The following is a 13897-nucleotide window of genomic DNA, read 5'->3' on the forward strand; positions in this document are numbered from 1 at the left end:
AGCATGTTTATGATGCTTTAGAGATCTCAGTTTTCTCCTAGAACAGAACTCGTTCAAATGCTCTCTTTTTAGAATGGTGCAAGTACAGTAAGGAACATATATTGAAGATTAATGGTCATCTCCCTTACTGAGGCTAGAAAATGAGCTGTGCATTCTAAAAGTAGTGTGTTGTTTGAAGCTACAAAGAAATGAAGCTCCTAACTCCATCCCTGTTCTATCAAAACTCAGGGAAACTATTGGAAATTTTCATACAAAACAATTTTCATTTACAAGAGTATAATTTTTTTTATAGAAAAGCTTGCCCAAGGCTAACAAATCTATTTCTTTGCAAAAAAAAAAAAAAAAAAAAAGGTGAGTTTTGGTGCCATGCAGTGCAATTGAAAGATGTTGGATACAGTCCATTCTCGGTTAATTTCTGACCTCCAGTAACTCACTTCTCCTCTGAGCTCAGTTCTGGTCCTGCCATATGTTGGTCACCAAGTCAGTCTACAAACATTTGAACTTGTGCCGTTTAGTCAGGCACTGGTCTTGGATGAGATTTCTATGTTCTGTTGTAATGCAAACAACAAAAATATAATGGAGACTGTTCATTGCAAAATAGTCTTTTGTAGCATCGATTCTCCAGTGAGGAAGCAACGAAATGAGCTATTGTATTTAAATGCTGAACTTTCCCCATTCTTGGGTTGACTTTCCTCCTTTCCAACAGGCTGAGGGATGGTCACAAATAAAGACATTTGCTCAAGTCACCGCTTCCCTTCATATTTAGTTTTTAGTTTCCCAAGGGCAGAAGTCTGCTGTTCTCTCCTGAATGAAATGCTGCCAAATGGGAGTGTAACAGCTGCCTTCAACACAGAAGAATAAAGTTGAATGTAGGCTGTTTTTACTTGCTGTTTTGCAGTTACAGAACTGACTTGCCTCTTTGGGGCTCTTTATCTTGTGCTGAAAAGCTGAGGAACACTGAGAAGGAGACAAAGTATATTTTCAACTTAGTTCACTCTTGCAGGGAGACATTTTTTAGATTCATAGGAGAAGTATCAGTCCTTTCCAGAAAAGCTCTTCTCCTTGTATCCATTCCTTCCACCCCCTGACTGTAGCATTCTTCAAAACCAGGTTACAGGGAAGAGAATCAGCCTCATGGACAGCTAGCAGAAATCTGGTTTTATTTTGTGGGTTTTTCCCTCCTCCCACTCCCCCTTTTTTTCCCCAGTGTTGCATATGCTGCCAGTACCGATGACTACCCAGACACTTCTGAGTAGGACATCTCACTCTGCTTGGGACAATTCACATGTGCTCACCAGGCAGACATTTGTCTGTGGCTGGTTCTAAAACCACAAGTTCCTGAAGCTGAAATAGCAACAAAATTTAGGGCTTTTAATCATAATGATACAAAAAAAACCCCCCTTTTTCCAGTTACCTGCTAGTATTCAATCAGAGTTACATGTGTTCCTAATCCCCTAAAAAAGGCATTTCTACATTACTACATATAGTACTACAGGTACTATAGGATGACTTTGCTTTTACATTTCTTGCAGCTTTCGTTCCTTCTCTTTATTTCACTTTTCTTGTTTTAAAGTGATAAATGCTGACACAATTGTTGAATCAGAATCTTTGCTACTGATAAATACAGGATCATATGAAGTTATGGTGTCTTTCTTCACTGTATTACCTGGCTAACATTTAGCCTTAAAAAGAACCCAAACCAACAAAACTTGCAGCATTGTTTCCTGCACTATTTTCTTCTATTTGGGGCCTTAGTAATTACATCTATTATATGTGTGTGTGGTTTTTTGGGAAGTACTGGTATTTATCATGGACATAATCACAGAGGACAAGTAAGGTTAGAAGGAACCACAGTGGGGCATCTGGTCCAACCTTCCTGCTCAAGCAGGGTCATCCTAGAGCACATTGCACAGAATTGCATCCAGACAATTCTTGAATGTTTCTAGTCAGGGATACTCCAGCACCTCTCTGGGCAGTCTGTTCTACTGCACCCTTATCTGCACATTGAAGAAGTCCTACTTCACATTCAGATGAAACTTCCCATGCATCAGTTTCTGCCTGTTGCCTCTTGGCTTATTGCTTGGCACCACTGAGAAGAGCCTGGCTCAATCGTCTTGGCACCCTCCCTTCACAATCTTTTAGGTATTGATGAGGTCCCTTCTCAGTCATCACTTCCTGAGGCTGAACAGGCCCAGCTCCCTCAGCCTTTCCTCATAAGGGAGAGGTTCCAGTCCTTTAGTCATCTTTGTTGTACTGAGGATCCCAGAACTGGACTCAGCACTCCGGATGTGCCTCACCAGAGCTGAGTAGAGGGGCAGGATCACCTCCCTTGACCTGCTAGCAATGCTCTTCCTAACACATCCCAGGCCTTCTTGGCCATGAGGACACACTGCTGGCTCTTGGACAGCTTGTTATCCACCAGGACCCCCAGGTCCTTCTCCACAGAGCTGCTTTCCAGCAGCTCAGCCCCCAGCCTGTGCTGGTGCAGGGGTTTTTCCTGCCCAGGTGCAGGACCCTGCACGTGCCTTTGATAAATTTCAGTCAGTTCTTCTCTGCCCAGCTCCCCAACCTGCCGAGGTCCTTCTGAGGGGCTGCACAGCCCTCTGGGCTATTGGGCCCTCCTCCCAGCTTTGTGCTGTCAGTGAACCTGCTGAGGAGGCATCTGCCCCTTCACCTGAGTCATTGATGAACAAGGTGAACATCACTGGGTCCAGTGCTGGACCTTGGGTTAGGTCCAGTGCTGGAACTTGGGGGACACCACAAGTGACAGGCCTCCAACTTGGCCATCTGCCACTGGGTACAGCCCTCTGGGATCTGCCATTCAGACAGTTCTGAATCCACCCCACTGTCTACTCATCCAGCCTGCACCTCCTGACTTTGCCTGTGTGGATGTTGTGAGAGACAGTGTTGAAAGCCTCACTAAAGTTGAGGTAGACAATATCCACTGCTCTCCCCCCATCTGTATAGGTTGTTGTTCCATGGCAGAAGGCAATCAAGTTGGTCAAGCATGATTTTTTATTTGTGAATCCATGCTGACTTCTGATCGCATTCTTGTCATTCATGTGGCTAGAGATAGACTCCAGAATGAGGTGCTCCATCACTTCTCTCAGGGTTGAGGTGAGGCTGACTGGCCAGTAGTTCCTTGGGTTCTCCTTCTTGCAGTTTTTGAAGACTGATGTGACATTTGCTTTCTTCCAGTCTTTGGGCACCTCTCCTGACTGCCATACCCTTTCAATGATCATCATGAGCAGCCTCACAATGGTGTCCACCACTTATTTCAGCACTCATAGATGCAGCCTGTCAGGGCACATGGACTTGTGAATGTCAAATTTGCTTAGGTGTTCTCTAACCTAATCCTCCCTTCCAGCATTCCTTTATGCTGGTCTCCTGGGTCAGAGATGCCTAAGAGATGTCATATCAGACCAATGCAAAGATGTTCAGTAACTCTGCGTCCTCTGTTACCAGCATCCCCACTCCATTTCGTAATGCATCCACATTATCCTTGGTTTTCCTTTTGCTATAGTTACATTTGAAGAAGCTCTTCTTGTTCTCATTGGCATGCTTGGCCAGATTTAATTCTAGATAGCCTCAACCTTCCTTGTCTCATTTCTAATTCTCTGGCAACCTCTCTATATTCATTTGAAGTGGCCTAACCCTATTTCCATCTCCTTAATCATAAAAGTATGTCAAAATACCAGGGCTGACTTCATCAATACTTTCCTTCCCCTCCCTCTGGTCTTCTGGAGCTGTAGTTTGCAGCCAGGTTCTTCAGTGACTCTCCTCACAAACTCCTGGTCCTGGCTTTAAAAAATGAGAAACTTCTCTCTATTCCTCCAACACAAATACTAAAAAAAAAAAAAACAAAAAAAAAAAAAAAAAAAAAAAAACCTTAAGCTGAATAGATCCCCACAAATTTAAATGCTATGCAAGATAAGAAGGATTCAGTGTATGAAGAGGCGAATACTGTGAATCAGTGCTACAATATTTAAGTCAATATACTTGATGAGAGTGCAAAGAACTGCTGGAGTAGTGTGATCCTGTAACACTAATGAAGTGACCAGCTACATTTAAACAAATTTCGAATGAGCTTGTCTTAGGTTCCTGAAGGAAAGAATAGTTCAGTGGTTTAAACATGAATTTCTGCTGACAGTAAAGGCAGATAAGAAAGAGAGAGGTCAAGATGAGAAGGAAAAACCCAGCATTCAAGCTGGTTAGTTTTAGTTTCAAGGGTTATTGTACTTTCCAGTTTTCTTCATTATTCCTTCTGTCCTAAAAATAACACATAACACATTGCTGAAAGACAGGAATAATTGGCTGAGTTATTGGTTCCTCTTATATTTTTGTGCATAGATCAAAAATTCTTCTAAACTCCCAGTCTTTTCAGGGAAAATTCAAGATAAAACTCTTGGTAGTAGAAAATCTATTCAGTGAGAGCTGAATTAGTACAATGGAACATCCTTTCAACTAGCATAGACTGTCTCCACCAGTGTCTTCTACATACTTCCATTTTGTTGATTTACTTTATTTTTCAATACTTTAAGTTCATTGTTTTCAGGAACTGTCTTGATAAGGGGAACTTCTAAGTTCTGGCATTATTGGGGAAATGCTGTCCTGTTCTGAGGAATGCAGGCTGACAGTGTTGAGACCTAACTTCATCTCCCCCTTTCAAAAAACAAAGCGAGTTGCACAGTAGAGTGTGACTCCTGAGGACCTTGCCTGGTTCCTTCAAAGCTTTGTGGTGTAGGCAGTCTTGACTCTTTGGGGGAGAGGCATTGGTGCAAGAGAAAAGAATGGATCTCCTTTGTGGAAGGGAGAGAGAAGGATGGAGAGGAGGAAGGATCTCCATTCAAGCAAGCCAGTGAGGGTTAATAAATTCCACTAGGAATTTATTAAGTCTGAAAGAAATGTTTTCCCCCCAACCATCCTCTCTTAGGGCTGTGATGCAACAAAATAGCTTTCTTTCAAATCACTGTAGAAGATTCTTAGAGGACAAGAATGGAAAAATTTCTGCCTGTAAATTTCAGTAATGGCATTAGTTATTTTTGTTAAATAATTGCTGCCTTTTGTGTTTTGTGCAGTGGTTTTGAAAAGTGATGTGTTGCACTCCCAGGACACGGTAACTACTGCTACAATGCAGATCTGAATAACTGAATCCTAGCTGCAGTATTGTGGTTTTTACATTTTTAAAAGTTTGGTCTGCCCACCCTCCTGCATGTTTTGTTGTAGCTGGCCACAACACTCTTGGCAGTTTAGTAATGGGAGTCTATTAATGATGGAATGACTTGATAAGACACCCATGTCTCTGCAACAGGAGATACAATACAGTATTCAGTTATAGCTAATGCTGTTGTGACATGGAAGAAATAGTTTCCAAAGGATAGTTAAAAGAGAAAGGTTTGCACCAAATACCTCCTTTGCACAAAGATGCCTGATTAGTCTTTATTGAAGTCTTTATGAGAACATTGTACCATTAAAATCATGCCTAACTATTAATAAATTAAATAAATAGCATTTTTGGCTTCCTGGTAGAGAATTTGATATTTCCTGGCTATCCACATCTGTTGCTAAAGCCAAGTTTTAGTTCTTTGAAAAGCTATTGCCTGGCTTGTCTTCAAGGAACACTTCTTGTGTCCCATCTTAAATGTGAGAACTAACCATGTACATCGTGTTCTTACATTATTATACATATGACTGGTTTATACGGATTCTTTTTCTGACTAGGTATAATGTGAGAGTAAGGGGGGGCCTAGAAAAAAAATTTTTGGTAACAGGGCTTCCTGCATTCAGCCATGCTCAAGTGACCTCTAAGGAGAGCTCTCATGTCTCTGAAGTTCGCAGGGTAGAAATTGGAAGCAAGTGGTACAGGTGGTCAGGTCAAATGTGGCCATCTATGTACTGTGCTACGTAATGGGACCTGATTTAATCTAGTCTGTAATGCCTGCCTTTTGCTGGTAGTTACAGAGAAATATTTGTCCAAGGGAAGCTCTTCAGCTGTTAATTAAATTTAAATTTTTCAAAAAGAAAAAAAAAAAACAACAAACCTCTAAATATTTTTAATCATCTTCCCAGCCACTGGCTCTTACAGTACTTGAGGCTGTACTTCTGATGTGTGTATGATAGGTTTATAATACTAAATCTTCATGAATCCAAACTGTAATTAAGCTGAATAGGTAGAGTCTATTTGGATTTTTGTTTGTGGGTTGTTTTTTTGTGTTTTTTTTTTCTTGGTTGGTGGGGTTTTTTTTGGTTGTTGTTGTGTTTTGTTTTGTTTTAAGTTGCCTGCAACTTTTATTTCTGAATTCCCTCCAGAAGGGTCTGGTGAGGAGATGATTGTATCATGCCTATATCAGAGAGGTGTATGCTTTCAGGAATGCTGATAATGCTGAGTGCTTTGTAGGTGCTACAAAGTAGGTGCTAAAGCAAACAAATGGGTCTCACACCTCCTGATTTCCTGAGCAGCTTACATAAAATATCACAGTGATCTTTCATTTATATCCTTCTTTCTTTCTGTCCTCTTGCAGCCTTGAAGTAGATTGATCTTCAAAACAGGAATTCCCAGTCAGAATCTGCATCATGAGCTGAGAAACTGGTCATGACTTTGAAAACTAGGGAGAACATCAGAGAGGCCATTCAGCACTGCTGTTACCTCCTGCCCTGCCTTTCACACCTTAGCACCCACTTTTTCTCAGGGGGACTTCTCTGAAAATGATGACCTTGAATTCTGAAAGCAAATCCAATGCTCCACTTCAGAGAGAACTTCCTTAAGCACAAAACTATAAGCTATTTTGGGGGTTACGTTACTGCCTGTCCTGCTCTGGAGCTGGATTACTTTCAAGAATGCATGAGTTATAGGGTCAGGAGGTCAGTATGGAAAAGGGAGCCTGCGTTGGTAGGTACTTTATGACACAGTAATTGGATACAAAGAAGAAATAAAGCTAAGGGCAGACACAGTGATCGTGGGTCTTCCCCTCCTATCAGTGACCTGAGCTCTGGATGACAGAGCTGGTTTTTGACATTCTTGCTTCCATAGTCAAGGATTTTTCCTTTTCACACTCCTAGACCTGATAGCCCAGCTCCAGCATGTTGGGTTTGATGAGTTTATGAACTCATACTTGACACTAATTTGCTTATCTCAGGGAGAAAAAACTTGCCATGTGATATGTAAATGCAGGCAGGCCTTGTTGGGTGTCTTGTCTAAGGTTAAGTTATTCTCACGCACTGGAAAAAAGGTGTGGGGGAAACTGGCAGCAGCTGGCAACAATGCTTGAAGAAGTTGAAAATAGGCAGAAGAGATCTGCCATTAGGCCTGTTATGGGGATCCCCAGTGCAGCAGGAATGGGGGTCCCAGGCCATCATTGGTACACGTCGTAGGGGCGTTGGTCTCTTGAGGCAGTTCTCACTTGCATGGTCTCGGCCACGTGCTGTTTCATTCTGTTCCATCTAAATAGGGCAGAACAGCCCTGTCCTTGCCAAAAGCCAGATTCTTCTCCAATACGTTTTGTGTTTCTTCTCATCCCGCTCTGTCTGCAGACAGACAGCATTCACCATCCTGCTTTGCGTTCAAATTGAGTTTGCCAAAATGTTCTCTTTCTCTGGGAGTCCTGAAGTTTCTCTTCTCTTTGCATGTGAGCACTGAAAATATATGTGTAGTCCTTGGCAAGTTGCTGGCACCGTGTGACCTTGTTTGCACCCTTACTTGCTTGAATAGGGGATTTGTATGCCAGGGCTTAGAAAGGGGTGATTTGCAGGCTAGTAAGGGGTAACACTGTGATTAGAAATTCCACGATCTGACAGAATGCACATTTGACCTGCTAGTGTAGAATAGATTATTACACTGTTATGTAAATATTTTAAGGTTCAAGTTTGATAAGGATCAATGACAGAAATAGGTGGTGTGTTCCTACCTGTCTTAAAAGTACTTGCATGTATTGCAGTGTTTGGTTTATAACTGTACAATAGTGGCTTTGATTAATAATGCTTTATTAGTTACAAACACAGACTTACTGAATAAATCCTACTTACTCTATTGAATGGCTCTCCATGCCTACATAAAACCATTTAAGCAATTAGAATACTGCTATAGTATTTCTCTATATTGTAGACTTTGTTGTTAATTCTCTTGTCAGCTTTCCTGAATTCCTCCATAGGATTTCTGCTTGACCACCACTCTTGGCACAAAAAGGAAACGTGTCCTTTCAAGTTTCATTTTATGAAGAGAAAGGGCAGGCGTGGTAACACTGGATTTCATAGAATTGTAGAGTCATGAAAGTTGGAAAAAACCTTAAAGATCATCCCAAGAAAAGAGGAGGGGGTGAGGGAAAGGGTGTGTCTCTCCTTCTGACCTTTGCTGTCCTCTTCTATGCCAGGATCAGAAAAATGAGACTGGAGAGGCAGTATCCCTTGTGTTCAAAAGAGTAGAAGAGTATGCCTGAGAAATGTGGCATAAGGCATCTTGTGGAGAGCTCACCTCTGTCTTTTTCTAGAAGACAAAGGTTTGTAAATCTGGTTTCTTTTCCTCCTCTTTCCATATAAAACACAAAACACTGGGAATCAGTTGTTTTATCTACTACTGAAATGCAGCCATCAGTGCAGAATAACATGAGAACAGTTTGAAAGGGAGCATGGAACACTATATTCAACTGAAACTAATTACCTGATTAGGTTTTGGCCTGGCTGTGTGGGTTGACATCCAGTGGACTTGGCGACAATACCTGCCTGTAAAGCCAAGTCTAGTCTTGCTTCGTTTAAAGACCTTGGACAAAACTTCTGGACTTGCATGCTGAATGCTAAGCAGTGTGAAAATAGGCCACTGATTTAAAGTACCCATGGCTACAGTGGGTGTTCAGTGGGGAGATGGCATGGTTGCAGATAAATGAACTTTTTTGTGGTTTAGAAATACTGATTTCCATTTAAAGGTGGTTCTCTTTCAAGCATACACTTGGGTGAAATTTAACTCTGCATCAGAACATCCTCTGTTTACAGCTATATGATTGGCACTTTTGTTTCCTACAGCACTTCAGGCTTCTCCCCTTAGAAACTTAGTCCAAGTCTGACATTGAGATCTTGTAGACTTAGAAAATAACCTTAAGCAATGTAATCTGTCTGCTAGAGTAGTTCCTTTTCTTTATCTCCACAGAAGTTAAACATGTTAGGTCTGCTTTATTAGGTGAGAAGCATTTGTTACTGCTATTGTCTTCTTTTGCAGCTTTACTGCAAACACTTTTTTGATCTTTTAGTGTCATTGTTTGGAAAGTGACATGTTTTCCAGATGACAGTACTTATGCAACATCTGAAATGTCTGTAGTGTTAGACATTACAATTACCAGAGTGATGGTAGTTTTTTTGTCTAGGTATCTCTGTAAAGGAAAAACAAATAATTTCAATTATTGAAATCGTTGGAAGTGTTTGAAGCTTTACTGTGAGGAGAGGGATAAGTCTTTCTTCTGTACACTTTAAAAATATTCAGTAAGAATAAAGAATGACTTGGAAGTGTTCTAGTCTCCAAATGGGAAGCTTCTGTGTACCCACTTCTGGCACTGAAGAGACCGTCTGTTCTCTTTTCCCAGGGAGAGTGATATGAAATGAACTGCCAAATGAGCAGTTCACTAGTGACTTTATAAGGAAATTTAGTACACCTAGTGTGATGTTCTGGAAGCACATTGAGACCCATTACTGAAATGAATTGGACAAGAGCTGGTAAGAGATGCTCCACACAGAACAAGAATATGTAATAGACAACCATAGAAAAAATATTTCTGCCATCTGGCTGACTATTTTAACTTAGCAACAAGCTTATGCTCTAACCTATTTCTTAAAATCTAAAATAAATATTGAATCCTCTCATGTTTACAAACCTTCTTAAACCATTTGCCCAAGAGGCCTTGCAGTTGTGAAGTTCTCTAAGTTATGTTTAAGCATTTCCTCTTACTGCAAAAATAAATCCATCAAGGTTTTGGCCTCATACAAAGACAACAAATACAAGCTTGTAAGTGCCATAAGAGCCCTAAGAAACTTCAGAAGCAATTTAAAATAATGAAAATAGTTTTTTGGACGCCCCCTACTACTTCTGTGGGGAGTGAGGCTGGGCTGGGACTCGGGGGCTGAAGAGACATGGGCATGCACTTTTTGTAACCTGGTATTCCCTTCCCCTCTCTGCTGCCATCCCCAAATCAGCTCTCACCATCTTGGCAAAAGTTTCTTGAGCCTTTGCTAGCGAGGAGTTTGCCCAGCTGTTTGGCCAAGGATTTCACAAAGAAGGAGGAAATGTTTCTGGCTGAAGCTTTCGTAAAATCACCACTTCAGCCACCAAAGCATCAAAGTCCCTTTGGGGAAAAAACAAGTAGCTGGTGAGTTTGGGGAGGGGTGAGGGGGAGCAATGTGACTTTCCAAAGGGCTTGGCCTCTTCCTGATAAGTAATCACACTAGAATAGAGCTAATCTAGGAAAAGTGATGGGATTATAAAGACAGTAAGATCTCCACTTCTTCTAAAAGCATGTGTGAAGTACCAACTCCATTCCAGTTCTGAGGTTTGAAAATATGATTCTCCTAACAGTGCCTCGTGTTGCCTTTGCAGGATGGTTTGGAAATTTGCCCTGTCCGTTGTTCTGATGGCAGCACTGGTTCGAGTAATGGACACCAGGAAGAACCGCCCTGCAGGTGCCATTCCCTCCCCGTACAAAGGCAGCAGCAGCAACCACTCGGAGCGGAGGCAGCAGCTGAACAAGGAGGTGTTGGCCTCCAGCCAGGAGGCCCTGGTGGTCACCGAGAGGAAGTACCTGAAGAGCGACTGGTGCAAGACGCAGCCGCTGCGGCAGACTGTCAGTGAGGAGGGCTGCATCAGCCGCACCATCATCAACCGCTTCTGCTATGGGCAGTGCAACTCCTTCTACATTCCGCGGCACGTGAAAAAGGAGGAGGAGTCCTTCCAGTCCTGCGCTTTCTGCAAGCCACACAAGGTCACCTCTTCGACCGTGCAGCTGGAGTGCCCCGAGCTGGACCCACCGTTCCGACTCAAGAAAATTCAGAAGGTCAAGCAGTGCCGGTGCATGTCTGTGAATCTGAACAGCTCAGGCAAACTGTGAGAACAGGCACGTAGATGCTGCTTGGTGTTGTCTCCATCAGCTTTACTGCTGCGTCTTCTCTCCCGCTGAGCGGACTGTCCATTTCATTGGTTTATTTCTTCTTTTCCTATTTTTTTTTGGTGTTTTCTTTTCTTTCAGGAGGCATCTCTCCAGCAAGGAAAGGCTCCTTGTCACTTGCCTACTGGAATAACGCTTTTTAACCGGCTGTGTTAGGCACTTCACCACAAAGTTTCATTGTATTTTAAATACCATCTGGCAGTTGAATCTTCTGGAGTGGAGCAGGCTCACAGAAGTTGGGATTGATCATCTAAGTGACCAGTTGGCTGAATCCAGCATTAAATGTTTCCACTGTGTGGAGTAAAGCCCTCTGCCCTACACTCCAGTTCCCTCCACAAGTTGAGAACATCTTCCCTGTGCTTTGGTCTGGAGCTTGCTTCTCTCACTTGGAAGTGCTGGGGTGCTGCCCAGGACTGGGGGACACAGATGAGGGAGAGTAACGAGGAGTAATGTGTGAAAAGCAAGTGAGACTTTCCGATGAGGCTCCTCTCCTTCAGACGGCTTCAGTTGTGCAATGACAAATGATTCTGGGCTTGTCGTCTGAACGGCAGATCAGAAGCAAGGGAAAGAGGGTGAGGCGCTGGGTCAGCCACGGTGACCACAGAGCAGACTGAGGGTGGGTTCTGATGCTGTTGTGGTTAGAGTATATTGAACACATGGCCTCTGCAGCAGTGTTTATTTTGTAACCTAGCTATAGTAAACAGCTGTTTAAAGTATTATAGACCTAGCCATGTATATTTTTCTTGTGGCTAAGTATGCCAGCGATTAAAATATGTTAACAGACTCAGTTGCTAGGTCAGCTGCCTGGCTTAAAATGGACATGGTTTTACTATGCTTTTGGTAGGTTTTTGTGTGTTAGATATGTGTGTGTGTTTCTTACTTCAAAAAGGACAACATCCATTTATGACCTTATATTTATGCCTGCTCAAACCAGGGGAGGTGGAAGGGTAGTGGGAGAGAACACTTAAGGGAATGGTGTGTCCCCAAAGGTATAAAAGCACTGTCACACAAAGGACAAAGTTTGGTCATTGCTGGACTGAATACAAAAGCTACATAAGTGTCATCAAGTTTTGGGAGTGGTGTCTCACCCATGATTGTAAACCATGTTAATGTGTTAGTGTTAAAGGACAAACACCTCAATCAGTGCTGCTAGAATGGGTCACAGCTGTGGGAGCAGGGAGAGAGTAAGTTGTAATTGCTACACTATTGGTGGTCCACTAATTTTTGAGACCTGCACAATAAGTGTTGGTGAACACTTGCAGTTCATTTTAAATCATACTATGTTGTTATTCAGTTGATGGAGTTTAAGATGTCCTGTATATCCCATTTGTTACAGTTCTGATTTGTATTAGTCCCAGCTGCATTAAAATCCTGTCTCAAATCAGCCCCTTCCCCCAAACCAAAGCCAGTGCGCACGCAGTTGTCTGAAGCTTACAAATTAAAAATGACACGCCGACTCCCTGTGCATGTTGCACAGTTCAGCATCTGCAGCCTGCTGCCGGAGCCCCTCCCCAGCATCCTCTTTGCATGCAGCCACTTCAAGGGGTTAATGTTTTCAGCACTGTTGCCAGCCGGGGCTTCAGAGCCACAGGTCCCCATTATGTGACACAGGCCTCCCTAAGAGGCTTTGAGGACTGATCTCCACAAGCGCTCCAAGCGGTTTACAGGGACTGCCGTGGGCAGGGTGAGGTTGGTTGGGTCTGGCAGCCCTGTTACATGAACAGACGTCGCTTTTCTGCTGGGACCTTCCAACGTGTCAGAAGTGCACAGGGAGACTCCTCACACAGGGAATGCTTTAGGGGCTGTTGCTGCTGCCTTGTGGCATCGTGCCAGCCCCTGGATGGCCCCAATTCAGACTAGTCTTGAAAGTGTGGGTGTGGGTGGGATGCAGATGGGGAAGGTGGCAATATAGTCTACTAAGACTCCGGGGATCTCAGTCTTCACTTGAAAGGAATCAACTGAAAGTCGGACATTTTGGACCAGAGAGAGAAAAGCATCCTAGTAAATTCACTTAAGAAAAACATGCAAGAATCTTTACCTTTAAGCTATGCCCTGCCTGGGTTTTTCACCAGTTTGCAATATGAATATGCTGCAGCTTAAAGCTCCTTCTAGGAGCTGTGTTTATGTAAAAAACTGAGTTGAGCTTGTAATGGTTAAAACTGTATTTAATTCTTGTTTTATAAATGAAAACAAAAAATGAAGAAATGCTTTAAGTATAATGTAATTATTTTATAGGTCAACTATTAAATTATAGATTAAATAATAAAGCTACTTTAGGGTTATATGGCATCCAGGTGTTTTGCTTCAACAGTTTGTGTCCAACTGCTCTCTAATCAGTATATTCTCCAGCTTCTTTTTCATCCTCCAAAATATTGGTGAATGATGGCTCACCCTGACAGGTTGGGAAAACCTAACTACTTCTTCCCTTGTTTCCCACTCCCCTCAGAAGTACCTGGAAGGCAAAAGGGGAAAATACAATGCATTATTCTTAGATTCTGGAGTTGATTTTGCATGCACTTATTCTGGATTTTTTGGTAAACTGATGAACAAAGCTCCACCACTGGCAGAAACACTGCCATTGTTTGCCATAAGAGGAGTAACTGACCTAAATAATTTTGTTTAAAATATATACAGATTCTTATGTAACAGGCACCAAACTACTCATAAGGAAAAAAAAAAGTTATATCCTAAGATATAGGTGAGTTTTAGTTGTTGCTGTCAGCTCTTGAATAGGTTCAACATATTGGCAGGCAGTCCAA

At 42.4% G+C, this 13897-nt stretch overlaps 1 protein-coding gene across 1 annotated transcript in view; it reads left to right on the plus strand.

Moving 5' to 3' along the window:
- GREM2 (gremlin 2, DAN family BMP antagonist) overlaps positions 1-13405 on the plus strand; it is a 43511-nt gene extending 30106 nt beyond the window's left edge. Inside the window, exon 2 of the mRNA XM_041469909.1 lies at positions 10574-13405. Within this exon, the coding sequence (XP_041325843.1) occupies positions 10575-11081 (507 nt within the window). The 5' untranslated portion in view covers position 10574 and the 3' untranslated portion in view covers positions 11082-13405. The remainder of the gene's footprint in view (positions 1-10573) is intronic.
- The last annotated feature ends 492 nt before the right edge of the window (positions 13406-13897 follow it).

Source organism: Pyrgilauda ruficollis, unplaced genomic scaffold (assembly GCF_017590135.1).
Source record: "Pyrgilauda ruficollis isolate IOZ18807 unplaced genomic scaffold, ASM1759013v1 scaffold24, whole genome shotgun sequence".
Classification (NCBI taxonomy): Eukaryota; Metazoa; Chordata; class Aves; order Passeriformes; family Passeridae; genus Pyrgilauda; species Pyrgilauda ruficollis.